Here is an 18,306-nt window from a genome sequence, read left to right as displayed (position 1 = left end):
CCTGAAGAACTCAACAAGCAAAAGCACCAACATGGATTTCCCCAAACCTGTGCTGAATTTACCTAATATGCAGAATACATCAGCTAGGATGGAAGGCATGTCTTCCCGAAATTCCTAAAAAGGAAAAAGATCACATTCAGTGAATACCAACACCAATACGTAAACTTAGAAAATTCTTATTCCATTATATAAAACATTTCACTGCAAATTAAGTTCAGATCAATTATGCAGATTATTATGAAACATATCAGTAATTCAGAAATTAAGAGGCTCATTTATTAACTATTATAAGTGCAGTACTAATTACTGTTATGTAATGAAATAATATAACATTTTAATGTAATGTAGAAGAGCAACTACTGGCCAGGGACAACACATTCTGGTTACTATTTCCATTTCTCTAGCACAACAGAATTCTCTATCTGCAGAGCAGCATCAGCCTGTACAGTACAATAAACTTTCTCAGGCACCAAACAACTTACAACTTCCCATAGTAATTAAAGTTTGAATATCAACACACGCTACCCCAACAGTAAGGTGAATTTCAGCCTTGACTCCTCTGAAATCCAACACATAAATTAAAAAACCTAAAAATGTTATCCTAACTTAGTGTAGAGCAAGATCTAATTTTTCTTAGGCTTCTACAGCTTCTAAAGAGCAATCTAAGAAATTGCAAAGAATAAGAAAGCATTTTCAGAAGACTTAAGTGTACTTTTTCTGTGGGTTTTTTTTGTTTAATTTGCTGGTTAGAGATTTTTGTTGTTGCTGTTGAAGTCGGTAGGGTTTGGGGAGATTTGTTTGGTTTGTTTTTTAAAGAAATGCCAACAGTTTGTAACTTTAGGGAGTATTTTCCTCTAAACCTTTAACTGATTCATTCAAAGCATTTTAAGAAAAAACATTTTTCAAAGAAAAAGTAAGTCTGATTAATCATTTTAAAGGCAGTCATGGGATTTAGACACCTCAGCAGTAAAATGGCAGGCACTATACACATTGCTACACTGTGAGATGTAAATTATAAAAACCAGTAGGTGGCATTACAGACATGCTACGTAAGCAAGTTAATTACATTTTTAGCATTTATTAAAACCTTCAGTCTTCACATGCCCTTGAAATAATTTTCTAATTTATGCTAAAATTAATACAGCTATTCTTCACCATAAAAAGTAGGAGGGGGGGGTGGGAAACAGACAGAGTACATTTATTTCAAGTGAACACAAATAGAGGAAAAGAACTTGACAAGAACAACTCTTTCAACATGGAAGAGCAAATATGATTAATATTATCTGCTTGATTTTCATTCCTACTTTTACTTTAAAAAAAATTACCAACTATAAAATTATTACAAATTTATACTTACTATGACATCACCAAGAACATTAGAAGCTTGGTCATGCTTTAAGTTTCCTCTGACGACATGGTATGCAAGCTCATACAAAGCCTGCTGGATGTCTGTTGAAAGAGAACAGATGACTAAGGATCATACTTGGTCTAACTTGTACAGCAAGGTTTATAGTAATGCTGTAGACTTGACATATCCTGCAATTGAAGAGGACATACTTATCTTACCTATGAGGAGGATTACTTTATTACTGCTGATAAGACTAAACTTGAGCACCAAAATCCAACACATCACACATGCAGACAGTAAGAGGTGATCCACTTTGCCCAGTTTATGGAATAACAACAAAATGGGATGAAAAACTACAGCCCTCTGCACATAAGTCTTGCAGCTGGTTTAACAAAGACCTTTAACCTACAACTCACAAATATTAAGCACATTTGTTTATGCAAAAATATTATACACAGGAAGCAATACAGTACTTTTTCTTATCTCATCACCGACAGGCTTTCAAAAAACATTTCTCTAAGTGAATGTGACAAAGGGGGCCAGTTGAAATCTGAGTTTGGGGTGAAATGCAATGAGGCTGATTCAAAAGTTATTAAATAATTTATTAATATATATACCAAAATAATTCCCCCAAACTTATTTACAACTAGCCCCCGTCATAACAGTGAAAGTAAAATTTAATTGGGAGACTAAATGCTTAATAAGGATTTTATTCTATTTGTTAAGCAAGTCTGCTGTATTAATGTTTATAAACATCTGAGGGCTGGTCGGGGTGGGGGACGACAGGCTCTTCTCACCTGCCCCCTGTGATAGGGCAAAGGTTCCACCTCAACACAAGGGGGAACTTCTTTACTGTAAGGGTCACAGAACACTGGAACAGGCTCTCCAGAGAGGTTGGGGAGTGTCCTTCTCTGGAGACTTTCAAGGCCTGTCTAGATGTGTTCCTCTGACCTGTGCTAGATTGTGTGGTCCTGCTGTGGCAGGGGGTTTGGACTCCATGATCTCCTTGGGTCCCTTCCAACCCCTAATATCATGTGATCCTGTGAACTCAGGAATGCTATTTTACAAACACTTGTATTAGACTGAAATACTAAAGAGATTACTCCATTTGAGAAAAATATTGCAATGTTAAACTTGATTGTTGCAAAAACAGTTACAGTAAACTTAGAAGGAATCGTTCTTAGATGCAGCCATATTTTAATATGTGAAAATAATAAACCCTCATGTTTTCACCCTGAATTTTACCACGTGGTCTGCTCAAGAAACATTTCCAGTGGGTATACAAGTTACAGATATTAACTACTCAAAGTGCTCTCTAGCTTGGTGACTGCAAGTCACTGTAGCTGCATTAAAAGCACATTAATTTATTTCTTAAATGGATAGTGTGATTGCACCTATCACAGCGCCCTTGACAAAGAATGATAATTGCTAAAGACTCAAATACAGCAGGATTCACTTACCATTAATTCAATGTAAAACAAAACCACTACTTTGAAGGCAAATTCAAGAGGACAGTTTGTTGCAGTACCTAATTTAATAATTTACAGTGAACCCACAAGCATCACACATGTCCCTACACTGCATACACAGGCATATCTGACCTGTCTCCATAAGCCTGTAGTATACAGAACTTCAATAAACATCTTTCAGGCATTAAAAGGCAGAAATGGAAGTGCCAGTTAAGGTTTCGGAACTGGATCTAGGTCATATGGACTCAAACTGTATCAAACTGAGTCAAGTCAGTATCTCTGTACCTCACTCTAGATAATCCATATTTTCAGGGTTTTTTTCTATCACCAGGAGGGCTTAAACTATTTCTATTGAATATTGCTTCCTCCAGTACAGACATTGCATGTATCCATCCAGTCATTCCCAAGTAACCTTTTAGAAACTGACGGCAAGGACAAAGGAAAAGAAAACAGCATAAAGAAATCATAAAACTTTTATCTAGAACAGAGAACACCTGGTGGCACTTCTTTGGGGACAGTGACTTTACTTTCTTAAGTGATTCTTTTTTTACTGCTGCAAAAATTACTTTTCCTGCAGTATACAACCACACTTGCATATATCAGTGTTCATATAACTAACGTTTGGAATAAAATCTAGGTCTACGCTGAGTTTGCAGAATGGAATTCAATTTTCTACCACACGAAATACTAGACCATCCCAACATCACTTACTACTGTTTAAGAAGTCTCTCACCTAGACATATGAAAATAAACCTAGTTGTGATTGATGGTACTGCATTTTTATCTGTCATATTCAGCTTCAGCATGCATTAATGAGTACCATACCAGAATGCTCCAAGCAGACACACAGAGGCATCATGATCAATCTTTTCCAGGCTTTTTTTAAAATGAAAAACAATTAAAAAAAACACAGAACTCACCTCTGAAAACCATACTATCATGGCTTTTGTTTTCACTAAGCACACGACATAGCTGCACACTGAAATAAAAGAAATAATAAAACAAAATTGGAAAAAAATTAGATATTAGCATACACAATTGTTTTGGGTCTTTTTTTTTTTGTTTGTTTGTATGTTGTTCTGGCTAAAACAGCCCTACATTTGGGAAGTTAAATGGCTGACAACATTTTCATAGAGTAAACACTAATTTGCAAAAGTTATGTGGCAAAGTAATGCAAGACCCCCAACAGACCTCATACATGTCTATATCACATAGTTTGCAATTTTAGCATTTGAAAAGAAGCACAGAAGTACTAGCATTAACCTACTGTCACTAACTGATGAGGAAATGTTTCTTAGAGAAATACCATGACTACAGTAAAACTCCAGCCCATAAGGCATTTTAAGATTAAACTACATTTATGATATCCTGATATAATGTCTTTGCAATGGTAGGACAGAATTCTACTTATTCTAGACATGAAGGGAATCCACTAAAGGCTGCAAAGACCTGTTGTGTTACTTTTAGTTTTTTAGTCTCTCCTGAAGCTCCTTCAACCACATTGGCCATATATAAAAAGCACCCTTTAAAGACAACTGGAAAATACGCACTTTCGAACATAAGTTAATGAACAGAAACATGCAAGCTCAGCAAAAAACAATGGAATGTCCAAGATGTTCTAAATGCTATTCAAGAGGATGCAATGTACTTGGAAATAATCAAGAATAGCAAGATAGTGGGATAGGTAATTTATTTTTTCATACAGGCATCTTTCTTAAAATAAACAATTATTTTTTCACCAGCTGTCCCCCCAAAATAAGCATCCATTTGATCCAAGCCAGATTTTCTTACATTTTCATTACTACTTCTCCATAAAGAACTTACTCATAAGTACTCATTTCTAAGCTCTCTATACAAAAAACACTGATGTGAAACAGTTGATTCAAAAAAAACTACCTACTGAGATGTGCACTTCAAACTGTGTCACAAGCTGGTATCATCAACCAGTTTTACATGAGCAACAACTCTACTTGGTCTGAAGAGTTCATTATGTGTATCTTAATACAAAAGAAGAGTTTTAATCTCTTCCAGTTCCCTTTCAGTAATGCCAAAATAGTACTAACAACTTCACATTACTCTAAGATAGACATCTATTTGATCAGTGTAACAAGAAATACTGTTATTTCAGATCAGTATGTAAAACAATTTGCTCTGTATTTGTAATTAAAATACTCTGGATTATTAAACCGGGGCAGGAAAAGGAAAGTAAGGATTTTCTTTTTGTGAACGTCTACCTGGGAAAATTTTGGTAGTAGAAAGGAAGATGCTGGTATTATTCTTTGGATTTAAATAAATAATTGTGCTTATATTCTTCCATACAGGTACTCCTATCTCCAAAGGATGGTGACCTTTCCTGAAGGTGCTGTCCGGCAGTGCAGCTGAGCTGACTTAATGGCTTGCTGCTGCAGAAACAGACACATTCACTGATATTTCTTTCCTTCTTGGCGGTGCAGTTCTAGCCCTCACGTCGGTTAAATCAGTTAAACTGACAAACCTGGCAGAAAATTGGTCAGAAAACAAGTCTTTGGCCAACTTGGCAAGTTGGAGCAGCTTACCAGAAGGTCAGAAAATTACCAGGTGAAAGATCCCTGATAAAGGCAAGCAGAAGGCCTCCACTCCAGTACCACCAAGCTCTCAGTTCATCTAGTCTAAGCTGAGTGCGTCATAAATAAAACAGCTGTGACTTCACAATAAAAATTTCTGTATTAGTACAATTAATCAACTCAGTAAAAAGGTACAAACCTTTCCCACTTAAGCATTGCATAGGACAACGGAAATTTATCGGGTCCCCTTTCCAGTTTAACAGACCTAAATTGTGTGTTCAGAGTTCGTTTGAAGCTTTTGTTACTCTTCTCTTGTAGTTCATTGTTACAAGCTTAGGATGGAGAACTTTTCTACTGTACTAAGATCTACAACTCCTCATCCAAAGATAAAACTGTGCAATATATGTAAAATACATTTAACAGGATAACCTAGAACATATAATTAAAAAAAAAAAAAAAATCACAAAACAACTTCTGAAAACTAAAATTTCAAAATTAAATTTGCTTAAACAGATTCTGAAGCGTTGTTGAGCATCTGTTGAACAAGCTTCCAAATCGAAGCCAGAGACTCACCCTAAGCCTCCCAATTCATACGCAATGACCTATATCCTCCATTACGTTCCCACACACAGTATATGGCAGTAATTATCACAAAGTGCACTGCCTGCAAACATTTAAGTATATGCACAATTTAACTGGTGTGGGTAGCTCTCTAGTTGAGATAAAGTACAATCAGTTGCAGTTTGCAGTAAGGATGGCAAAACTACAATAGAACTCTGTTTTCCTGACTCTTAGCCCTTCTAACTCAACATTGTGGCATTCCTCATGCAAGGAAAATACCAAATATATGGGGTGTTTGAAAGATTGAGTCTCAAAATTTCACATTTACAGATGGCTAAGTTCCTTCAGTTCATCTTGAGGCTTCACAAACTGCGTAAGCTGCCAGTCAGGATCATTATTAAAGCCTTAATTCTCATCCAAAGGGTCCTTAATGTGTTTAATCTATTGCAAAACAACGCAAAGGTACCTTGTGCCTGCCACTGTATGCATATTATAGATGTCTACATGGGCTACAGTCCTAAATCAGCATCTTACTGTGGAAGACCACACAAAACAATTCCATTGCAAAGGACAGTGTACAAATAGAGGTCAACAAGGCATCTCTACTGATCAGCATAAGCAGTCACACATAGATTCCAACTTCATATCTACACAATACCTGGCAGTAGAAAAAAAATTTCACTAATTGTATTTAGACATAGAAGAGCCTGAACTAAATAGAATGTGATAAATAATGACCACATTCTGACCAACTGACAGTTTTGGCAACTAAGAATTACTGAAACCACATTATGTACATTTACAAATCTGTCTTAGATATCAGTAGATTAATTAAAAAGTACGGTTTTGAACAAGGTCTCTGAACAACTACTAAGAACTGAATGGTCACTGCTCGCTAAGCTCTATGATGCTGCCTTACTAATTAACATTATGACTAAGACATACAAAATCTGTACCTTCTGGGTTTTGGGTATAACTGTTTATCACAACAAATTGATTACATCAGCCAACAATAAAATTCATTATTTTTTGTAGTAAAAGACCAGTTTAAATTGGTTTCCGTACTGCATTTCTTTAAAAGATCTCTGTGTTTTCTTTTTAAATTGTCCAGATTACAGGAATATTACAAATCTTGTATGTTTTCAAGCATAGGCAGACCACCACTGTATCACTCATAATGAAAACACAGTGATTATCTTATGTATCTGTTATTAATCATACAAGTTGAAATGCCAAACAAATAATTTACTTTCCTCAATACATTTTTATATTCTCCCAAAACATAAACCAGTGTTTTTATTTATGTAACCAGTAACTGCCAAAGTACTACCTCAGGCTGATCCTGTCAGATCATGCAAGCCATTTCATGCTCCAGCAAATAAATATTTCTTCTCCAAAAGACTTAATCTTTTCTTTCTGTTAATTATAAGACTTTTTCCTGTCGTTTTCACTTTTTAACTATAGTTGGTTATTTCTCTCTCTGTTTAGAAAAAACAAACAAACAAAAAAAACCCAACAACAAACCACCAGCAGAAGAGTTAATGGTCTGACTTCATGCCTGCACTTTATTAGACCAGGCTTTCCAGACAGTAAAAAACAAAATATTTTTCTTTCCAATTTCTGTATTTGCTAGAAATGTCAGTTTTGGCCTTTTGCAGTATCTTTCCCCTCTCCACTTTTCTAACTTGTTTGTCAATATAAGGCATTGCCTTCACTTTGAATCACAAACCCTGAAATTGGAATTGTGGCCTAGACTTAGGTCTAGACCTGATCCATAGTTCTGGATGATCTGTACTAGATAAATCAATAAAAATAAGAACTATCATTACATTTATTCCCCTTTGACTTCAATATTTTTAAATAGTTGATGTGTACCATGTGTTACAAAGAGAGCTTTGTAACTTTATTATCCTCCAGTGATCCATACTACAGTTGGTAGGAAGTTTGGGAAAAACAAATGCAAATGTTACACACTAAAGATTCTCCAAATAAATTAGTTTCCTAAAAGATCCTCTACATATTGGCTACAGATACCTTCTTTTGCTCCTAGAAAGTTCACACATACACCACATGCTTATAAAGCTGCCTCTGCAAAACTGTTAGCCAAACACAATCACATTTATTTTATTATGTATGGCCCTTTTTGCAAACTAATGTTTACATTATGTCTAGAACTGTATTTAAGCCATATTCCAAATGAAGTGTAAATGTCACAACTACAAGAATGCTACCTATCATTTTGTTTTTCTGGTCTCACAGCACATAATTTCTTCCCATGATGGTTAAGCAGTACTGCTCTAAGGAGAAAGGAGAATCATAAAAGGTTTCACTATGGTCAAAAGCTGAAACAACTTACCTGTTATACAGCAAAGTTCTGAGAATTCAATGCAAACAAATGCAGTTGCCATTTTATGATCAACTATGAAATTTCTGTCCTCGTGCAAACTCCATGCAATCTCAGTGACCATAAGAGGGTAAAATTATAAAAATCATAATCATATATGACTCCTTGAGGCAAAAACTACTTAACAACCATAGAGATATATTAGCAAGTATATCTACATGTATATGTTATGTACAAAGAGGCAGTCTGTTTTACTGTCATTTTACATTTTTCAAAGGGATCAGTATAAATTTATTTTGTTCTTTTGTACTCATACAGATGTTTCCAAATGCTTAAATAAAAATGCCTTTGTGCCAATTGCTTAAATATTGCCATATTAGATGCAAATTTGACTATTGTCTTAATATCTGAAGCAGGAAACTAAAAAAGCAATGCAAACCTCAGAATTGTTTGGGGGCTCCTGAACACTTTTTTTACTGTAGGAAATGCAAACACATAAGAGATTTTGCCTCGTATCATTTACATCAAAACATGTTAAACTTAAATGATAACATGATAATGGTTCTAACACAATTCAAAGCCAAAAATGACATGACTATAAAAAGGGGGAGCCTTCACTACAAAATGGAGGGTCTGGGGAGAATGATGTTTTGTGCAGGAAGCCTCAACGTACTCTATTTTTCTGCCCCACTACCTTTTTCTTCATGCATAGGGAAGATCATTACAATTGCTGAACAACCTTTTAAAACAGATGAACAAAAAAAAAAAAACCAACAAAAAAGTGTAAATATCAGTAAGTGTTTCTCCAAGTGATACCCTAAACATCTATATTTGAAATTGTAGGGGTTTGTAGTTGCAAAAAACACCAGAAATGTATTATCCGAGCTAATACAGTAAAATCAAATTGGCAAACTAATTACTAACCCTCTGAACAGACCTAGTCCTGAAACACGACAGTACGGGTTAAGACCATTTAAATCAGATACAAAGAAAGCCCTAAAAGGAAAAGTTGCCAGCACACCTGGATTGATTTGGGAAGCTGCAACCAGACCCCTCAGTGTCCAAAGGTTATCGTGTAGGATATGACTATTTAACACTGTCTTGCCTGAATCAAAGAACACAGCGATAGTCCCCTCGGAATAGGTAGAAAGGTGGGAACAAGGACAGCTAGAAAGGTCAGCATCGTGGAACAGGCAAATCAAAAACGCTTCGGGCTCCATATTACCCCACAGGGGGTGGCTACAGAAGAGCCCGACACCCGATAAACCCGTCCCAGAGACAGGAAGGGGGCGCTCGGGGCGCGGGCAACGGGCGTCGGGGGAGCTAGGCCCAGTTACGGGCGACGAGTTACGGCGGAGGTCGTTATTAACAGACAAAAGAGACCAAGGAGGATAGGAAAGCGGCCAGTTCTCTTCGCCCGACCAGGGTTTTGTCCCTAAGCCGCAGCAGCAAGGACGCAGCCCCGAACGACGTCCTCCCCGCCCGCTCCCACCTCTTCACCGCCCCCCCCGGCCAACGTCTCTCGGCCGACGAAGCCCAAGATCCCTCTCCCCTTTCACAGGACGGTGGCCTGTAGCGCCCCATCGCCTTCCCACGTCAAGACCCCCGCACTCACAACTCGTTCTTGCCCCCTTTCTCCCAGTTCTTTATCCACTCGGCGGGGAGCAGCGCCGCCATCTTCCCCGTGTGGCGCCGAGAGCCCGGATGGTGGAGCGGCGAGCCCGGGTCAGAGGGGACGCAGCGGCTCGCGAGGCACGACGGGACGCGGATGCGCCGTGCCCTGGGAGACGGCGCGCGCCCGCCCCGCCCGCTGCGCCGCGCGGCCGAGCTCGCGGGGGCGCGTTAAAGCGCCGCAGCGCATTGTGCCTGTGGCGGTTACCGCTTGCGCGGCCGGGGCCAGGCCCCTGCCGGAGCTTCCTGTAGTGTGCCTGTGGCGGTTACCGCTTGCGCGGCCGGGGCCAGGCCCCTGCCGGAGCTTCCTGTAGTGTGCCTGTGGCGGTTACCGCTTGCGCGGCCGGGGCCAGGCCCCTGTCGGAGCTTCCTGTAGTGTGCCTGTGGCGGTTACCGCTTGCGCGGCCGGGACCAGGCCCCTGCTGGAGCTTCCTGTATTGTGCCTGTGGCGGTTACCGCTTGCGCGGGCCTGTGCGAGGCCTCTGCTGGAGCTTCCTGTATTGTGCTCAGGCTGCCAGCGGACCACCCGCTCGACCACCGCCCGGCAAGGTTGCCCCAAGTGAGGTTAAAGTTCTTCTGGGTTGGGCAGACCTGCTTGTCGCTTACAATGGGAGTCAGAGTCTAGGGCCAGGTGCCGCCTCGTTAGCAAGCGTGTAAAAATGCTGCAAGTGATTTGAAACACCTTGGAGATGTTTCGAGATGCAGAAATGTCATGCTAAGGAACGTGGTTTAGTAGCAGACTTGGTAGATTTAGATAGCGATTAACAAATGTTAGAGTCCTTTTCCATCACAAACCATGCTATGATTCCATGCATTAAATGCTTGTAATGTGTAGGTGACACAAAATACATGTTCTTAAGACAATTCATGCTGGTGAGCAATTCTACTATCTGAGACAGACTAAACATGAGGAAACTTCTATAAAAAAAGCTTTACAAAGTCTTAAAGAGAATTATTGGCATTTTTCAATGCCTTGCAATTCTCTATCCCAAGTTGTCATTCTCAGATGTTCAATAGCTCCAAGTGCAGGGTGCTGCACTTTGACTACAACAACCCCATGAAGAGATACAGGCTGGGGTCGGAGTGGCTGGAGAGCAGCCAGACAGAGAGGGATCTGGGGGTGCTGATTGATACCCGCCTGAACACAAGCCAGCAGTGTGCCCAGGTGGCCAAGAGAGCCAGTGGCATCCTGGCCTGCATCGGGAATGGTGTGGTCAGCAGGAGCAGGGAGGTCATTCTGCCCCTGTACTCTGCACTGGTTAGACCACACCTTGAGTACTGTGTTCAGTTCTGGGCCCCCCAGTTTAGAAGGGACGTTGAGATGCTTGAGTGTGTCCAGAGAAGGGCGACAAGGCTGGGGAGAGGCCTTGAGCACAGCCCTACGAGGAGAGGCTGAGGGAGCTGGGATTGGTTAGCCTGGAGAAGAGGAGGCTCAGGGCAGACCTTATTGCTGTCTACAACTACCTGAGGGGTGGTTGTGGCCAGGAGGAGGTTGCTCTCTTCTCTCAGGTGGCCAGTGCCAGAACAAGAGGACACAGCCTCAGGCTGCACCAGGGGAGATTTAGGCTGGAGGTGAGGAGAAAGTTCTTCACTGAGAGAGTCATTGGACACTGGAATGGGCTGCCCGGGGAGGTGGTGGAGTCGCCGTCCCTGGGGCACTTCAAGGCAAGGTTGGACGTGGCACTTGGTGCCATGGTCTAGCCTTGACCTCTGTAGTAAAGGGTTGGACTTGATGATCTGTGAGGTCTCTTCCAACCCTGATGATACTGTGATAAAAATATTAGGAATACTAAATAAGCATAGGTAGTGAAGCAGTTCTAAGTCCACATGAAGTCGTTTCTCAGAGTTTGCCATCAAATGAAGCACTGTATCGTTTTTATTTTATATTTGGAACTACAGTATAACAGAAAAGGATGGCAAAGCACATATATATATACACACACACATATATATGTATATATACATATATCTAACATATATATATATATATATTTGCTCTAGAATCAATTTACTTGCCATTTCCCTGTTAACTTTACTGACAAGTGTTTAAGACAGGGTGAAAAACCCAGATACAGCTCTTTCTAAGGGATCTAAATGAAGTTATTTAGCACTTTGCTATTGTATATTTTAGATATATTTTAGAAATTTTCTTGCAGATAGTTCAGCTATTACACTTTTTACTTAGTTAAAACATATGCAAATACTTATATCTCTATTAGTCATTTACCTTTTTAATGGTTATTACAGCTACAGGATCATAGAATGCTTTTAGGCTGAAGGGGCTTTTGGTGGCCATCTGCTCTAAAGCCCTGCTTGAAGCAGGACCTAAAAAGTTCCATCAGGCTGTTCAGCACCTTATTTCTCAGAGTTGTGAATACCTTCAAGGAGGTGATTTAACTCTCTCTGTATTTGAGCATAGATCTATTTTTCCCTTGAGTCAAATGGGAATTTTCCTTGCTTCAGCCTGTGTCTACATTTCTCTGAGAAGAGTGATTGCACAGTATTTCTATAGCACTCTAGGAAACATTTTGTGATAGAATATATATAAAATACACTCTACTTAATAAAGACACATTATATATAACCTCCAAAACATAGGTATGCATAAATTTTAATAACTTAATACAGGCAAAGCAAAATATTTTGAAGAAAAGCATGTACCAGTTCCTCTTCAGATGAATACATTATTGGCACAGTAGTCTTCAATCCCACACTATAACATCATGTTTAATTTTGTCTTGAGTATATGGTGGACATCTGTCTTAGTATTACCTAATGTTAGCTGAATGATAAGGAATTTCTAGGTTAAAAGATCTATATTTTACTTCCATAAAACAAACTTTTTTAGTTTATTTTGTCTTTTTGTGATCCTTCTGAGTGTTAGAAAAAGTGTCATGGGCATCCTAAGATTCCTATAAATGACTCAGGGATGGTTGTTAAAAGCTAGGATAGCTTTTTGTTTCCTTCTGTTATTTCTAGAGGTTGACATTTGCCTTTCTAAATATTTGGGGAAAGGGCACCAAAAAATAAACACACACAAAAAAAAAAGGAGAAAAAATTATAATTCCTTCAGAGGCACAAAATGTCACACTGCAGTTTTAAGTCACCTATTGTGCTTCCTACCTGAATAAAGAAGCAATCCAAATGTTTTGTCCCATCTACACTAAAGAAAATGTGTTGGGCACTATGGTAACAGCTGGATAGCAGCAGGAAAGGATTTAGCTCAACACAGTTACAAGGTTTTCAAGGGTGCAGTATGGTATCTAGCAAATACACAGTGAGAAAAACACATATTAATCTTATAAAAATTAGTTTTCTAAGCAAATGCTACAGACACTAATTAGGAAATGTGCAAAAGCAGAAATGAAACATCTAACAGCTCATTTCTTCTGTAGTAACCCATTCATGTGACAAGGCACAACTTTATTATCTGCTCTGGGTGGTAAACAACTGAGTGCTTTCCTTTTCTTACAGAGACATTTAACAATGACTGTAAGAATTAATTGTTCTAAATACCTGATTTATTTTTGAAGTCAATCATTGTTTGGCAGTTGTTCCTGTTGTTTTTTTCTGGGAATATTTTTGAAATTACCATGCAGGAGAGAAAGGATATGAAGAAGGCACACTTCCACATTTCCCAGATGATTTCCATTTGGTAAATGCTATTTAGGCAAGGAAGAATCCTAAACATTTGCTAGCACCAGATGTTTCTATTCTTTGGGCAACTGAAAGGAGAAATATTCTTGGATAGTGATTCTCATAGAGATCTTGCAACTCTTGAAGGTTTTTAACATAGCTAAACTCAGTGTAACTTCATCATTCTGAGCTGTAAAATGTTCCAGATTTGATTAAGATTAGTGGATGTGAGGGAACACACTGCTTTGCAAAGATTTTCTTGTTTTCAGTTCACACTAAGCAGGTATGTTTCAGTAAGAGCTGTTTGTTGTTTGCCTGTTTTACCCACTTCCCAACACAAGCAAGAGCAAACCACAGATATAGGTTCCATTTCTAAACCTTACTGGTCTGGAAGTGTTCTGGGTCCTGGTCAAGTTGTTGGAACACTTGCAGGCATCTTCCTAACTTGTTAGTTCTGTGTATATTTATGTACCTGCTGGTGAAGAATGGAAGGCAGAATGACTAAGATTTTCTACACAGTGCCTGTGAAGAAGAGGTTTTGTTTGTTAAAAATCACACTGGGAACAATGCCTAGCACAGTGCTATTGGAACTCTTTAGTAGGCAGCAGACCAATTATTTTGTTGACAATATTTTTCACTCCAATGTGTATTTCTTTCTGATCAGAGTTTATACCTCTGAAGAATGCTGTTTGTTTTTTTTACAATTAACATGATGGTGGATGTGGGGAAGGCTGTGGATGTAGTCTACCTGGATTTCAGCAAGGCCTTTTACACTATCTGCCATGGCAAACTCCTGGCAAAGCTGTCAGTCCATAGGTTGGACAAGGGCACTCTGTGCTGGGTTAAGAACAGGCTGGATGGCCAGGCACAGATAGTGGTGGTGAATGGAGCACATCCAGTTGGTGCCCACTCACTAGTGGTGTGCCCCAAGGATCAGTGCTGGGTCCAGTCCTGTTTAATATCTTCACTGATGATCTGGATGAGGGGATTGAGTCCACCATCAGTAAGTTTGCAGACAACACCAAGTTGGGAGCATGTGTTGATCTGTTAGAGAGCAGGAGGGCTCTGCAGAGGCACCTAGACAGGCTGGACAGATGGGCACAGTCCAATGCCATGAGTTTTAACAAGGCCAAGTGCCAGGTTCTGCACTTTGGTCACAACAACCCCATGCAGTGCTACAGGCTGGGGACGGAGTTGCTGGAGAGCAGCCAGGCAGAGAGGACCTGAGGATAGTGATCGACAGCCAACTGAACTTGAGCCAGCAGTGTGCCCAGGTGGCCAAGAAGGCCAATGGCATCCCGGCCTGTATAAGGCACAGTGTGGTCAGCAGGACCAGGGAAGTCATTCTGCCCCTGTACTCAGCACTGGTTAGGCCACACCTTGAGTACTGTGTTCAGTTCTGGGCCCCTCAATTTAAGAGAGATGTTGAAGTGCTTGAACATGTCCAGAGAAGGGCACCAAGGCTGGTGAGGGTGCTGGAGTACAAGCCAGGCAGGGATTGGTCTCTTCTTCCAGGCACCCAGTGAAAGAGTGAGAGAACACAGTCTCAAACTGCACCAGGGCAGGTCTAGGCTGGATTTTAGGAAGAAGTTCTTCACAAAAAGAATGATTGGCACTGGAATGGGCTGCCTGAGGAGGTGGTGGAGTCACCATCCCTGGAGGTGTTTAAAAGGAGGCTGGATGAGGCACTTAGTGCCATAGTTTAGTTAATTAGAAGGGTTAGGTGATAGATTGGGCTCGATGCTCTCAGAGATCTTTTCCAACTTGGTTAATTCTGTGATTCTGTGACAAAACAAACAAAAAAAAGACAATATAAAATAAGACCCAATCAAAAAAGAGACAAGACAACAACCAAAAAAAAAAAAAAAAAACCCAAACCAAACAAAGAGACAACATAAAAAAAGACCCAAACAAAAAAGATACTAGATGATAGAAAAGAAGAGCTGGTTGGTGTGGCTGCTACTGAAGTTCACAGGTACCTACCCCACCTTTTGGTACACTTGAACTCCATAGGTACCTTGTGCTGGTCTGTTGTAAGAGGTAAGGGTACTAGTGCATTGAGAAAATGCAACAGTTTAAGAGTAAAACCTAAATTCAGTAACTCAAACTCTTATCAATGTGGTCCACACCCCTGTTTGGGTTGCTCACCCCAGATACCAGGTATGTTAAAATGGAAGTGTGTCTGTGGCCAAATGATAATCATGTAAGAGAAAACCTCAACTCCCACCTAGACCTGGGGCTTTCAGACTGATAGGGGTCAAAGAATCTATTTCTCTCTCTCGATTCCTAATTCTTGATCCCAGTCTGGACAGAGTGTGGTGGCACTTTGTCCATTGCTCTCTGTTCTGCTGCTGCTTCTCCTTCTGGTACTTTGGTTCTGAATGCTAAGTCAGTATGTACTTGTTTAAATACACCTGCCCTTGACATGTGAAGAATATATTTTTTAACTTTCTACTTAAGCAACAGTAGAAAGCATTTGACAACTACAGAAGAGTTTGGCCAGTTAAGATTTGGATGGTTATCTTGAGTTTCCCCTCATAATATATTTATTCTCAGACATTGTCAATGGTGTAGGGGGATAATGAATGACCAAAGTGATCAGTTAAAAGGGACATGCTTGTTACCATAGCATTCATCTTCATTCCTCTCTCTTTTCTGCTATCAAGATAACATCTGGAAGATCCATGGAATAGGCAAGCATTGCCAGGAAGTTGGCTTTTTTCTTCTTGCAGTATGACTGGCTTACATAGTACATGTGTGCCAGGACTAATATTCTTAGAATCATAGAATCAACCAGGTTCAACAAGACCTCCAAGGTCGTCCAGTCCAACCTATCACCCAGCCCTATCCAGTCAACTAGACCATGGCACTAAGTGCCTCATTAAGTCTTTTTTTAAACACTTCCAGGGATGGCAACTCCACCACCTCCCTGAGCAGCCCATTCGAACAGCAAATCGCTCTCTCCGTGAAGAACTTCCTCCTAACATCCAGCCTAGACCTCCCCTGACACAACTTGAGACTGTGTCCCCTTGTTCTGTTGCTGGTTGCCTGGGAGATTAGACCAACCCCCCCCCCCCCCCGGCTACAGCCTCCCTTCACGTAGTTATAGACAGCAATGAGGTCACCCCTGAGCCTCCTCTTCTCTAGGATAAATAACCCCAGCTCCCTCAGCCTCTCCTCACAGGGCTGTGTTCCAGGCATCTCACCAGCTTTGTTGCCTTTCTCTGGATGTGTTCCAGTATCTCAACATCTCTCTTGAATTGAGGAGCCCAGAACTGGACACAGTACTCAAGGTGCAGCCTGCCCAGTGTTGAGTACAGGAGCAGAATAACCTCCCTTGTCCTGCTGGCCACACTGTGCCTAATACAGGCTGGGATGCCATTGGCTCTCTTGGCCACCTGGGCACACTGCTGGCCCATGTTCCACCTACTATCTGCCAGTACCCCCAGGTCCCTTTCTTCCTGGCTGCTCTCCAGCCACTCTGTCCCCAGCCTGTCGCTGGTTGTTGTGGCCAAAAATCCATGTGTGTTGTTATGTGTCACATGCTTACTAAGTCCAAAGTCTCAGCTCTAGATAATTATTTCTTGCATTAATCAGCCCAAACAGAACTAAAATAAATCACTAGTTGCATGTTTACTGTTTTCCTCTTCATTTGGCATTTATCTTTGCTCGCTGGCTCGGTGAGTTGTGAAAGTAAGTAAATACTCTCTGTTTGTCCCTGATCTGACACCACGTGTAAGTGAACGTAGAAGTAGTTTCAGCTAGCAGTGTAGCCAGACATCAAAGAAGATGAGGTTTTTGCATGATTAAATGCCAGCTTTTCCACAAGACATGTGTTACTGGGTTTGATATTGCTACCATGATTGGATGCTCTGGGAATTACAGGAAAGTTTGTCCTGCCTAGGATTTCATTGCTGAAACTAAAAAAGCTTACTATGGTTTTCAACTTTTGCTATGTCTGTACTAAGATGATACCTCTAATTATCTCCTAACTTCCCTTTGGACTTTTCCACTACCTTCACTAAAGTGTAATGAAAAGGATGTTTATTACCTGCTTGCAATGAAAGCAAATGAAGAATGTGCTGTAATAGTAAGTACTGTGTATACAGAGACTCGGTGTCATGCTTTTGGAAGGGAATCACAGTTGATTTTCTGTGGATCAGCACACAAAGAAAGCCTTTCCCATTTCCATGTATCTCTACTTCCAGTGGTAGCAAGAGTATTGGATGTAACTCGGGGAAAACACAGCTTTCAGCCATCTGTTACTTGTCAGTTATTCAATTTTCTATTGTCATATTCATGAGAAAATATTCTTAGTTAAAGCAGTGTTTTTTTAGTTTTTCTGCATTTGATTTTCTTTCTCTGCTGCACCTCTGAAATTCCAGCTCTGGACTGCATAGCATTTTTCACTCCATTCATTAATGTGATCATAATGGACTAATTAATGAGTCAAGGAGATTAGTAGGAAATAAGAAATTATGTTAATTTCTTAGGGAATGTTCTAACATTCACAGTTTCCCATATGAAACTCTGAGTCATGATCCATTATTGACTAAACTGTTTGTGTCAGAGAACTGTTTTCTAAGTCCAGTTTATATTTATCTGACTCAAACAGCTTGGAATAGATTGGAATTTTAAAGACTATTGTGTAAAGAAAGTTTCAGAGATGATACCTTTGGTCTGATCTGATTTTTCAGTTTTATATGATTTGTGTTATTTTTGAATCGTAGACTC

The 18,306-nt window shown here is 40.1% G+C and overlaps 1 protein-coding gene across 1 annotated transcript in view; it reads right to left on the bottom strand.

The window, feature by feature from the left end:
• The window catches only part of THOC2 (THO complex subunit 2), a 49,863-nt gene extending 39,868 nt beyond the window's left edge, over nucleotides 1-9,995 (bottom strand). Inside the window, exons 1-4 of the mRNA XM_064159490.1 lie at nucleotides 9,881-9,995; nucleotides 3,738-3,796; nucleotides 1,358-1,449; nucleotides 63-114 (exon numbers count right to left, since the gene is read on the bottom strand). Of these exons, the coding sequence (XP_064015560.1) occupies nucleotides 63-114; nucleotides 1,358-1,449; nucleotides 3,738-3,796; nucleotides 9,881-9,942 (265 nt within the window). The 5' untranslated portion in view covers nucleotides 9,943-9,995. The remainder of the gene's footprint in view (nucleotides 1-62; nucleotides 115-1,357; nucleotides 1,450-3,737; nucleotides 3,797-9,880) is intronic.
• Between the last annotated feature and the right edge of the window lie 8,311 nt (nucleotides 9,996-18,306).

This window comes from Pogoniulus pusillus, chromosome 19 (genome assembly GCF_015220805.1).
Source record: "Pogoniulus pusillus isolate bPogPus1 chromosome 19, bPogPus1.pri, whole genome shotgun sequence".
In the NCBI taxonomy this organism is placed as follows: Eukaryota; Metazoa; Chordata; class Aves; order Piciformes; family Lybiidae; genus Pogoniulus; species Pogoniulus pusillus.
The sequence above is the reverse complement of the archived record's forward strand: the minus strand, read 5'-3'. Positions and strand labels throughout refer to the sequence as shown.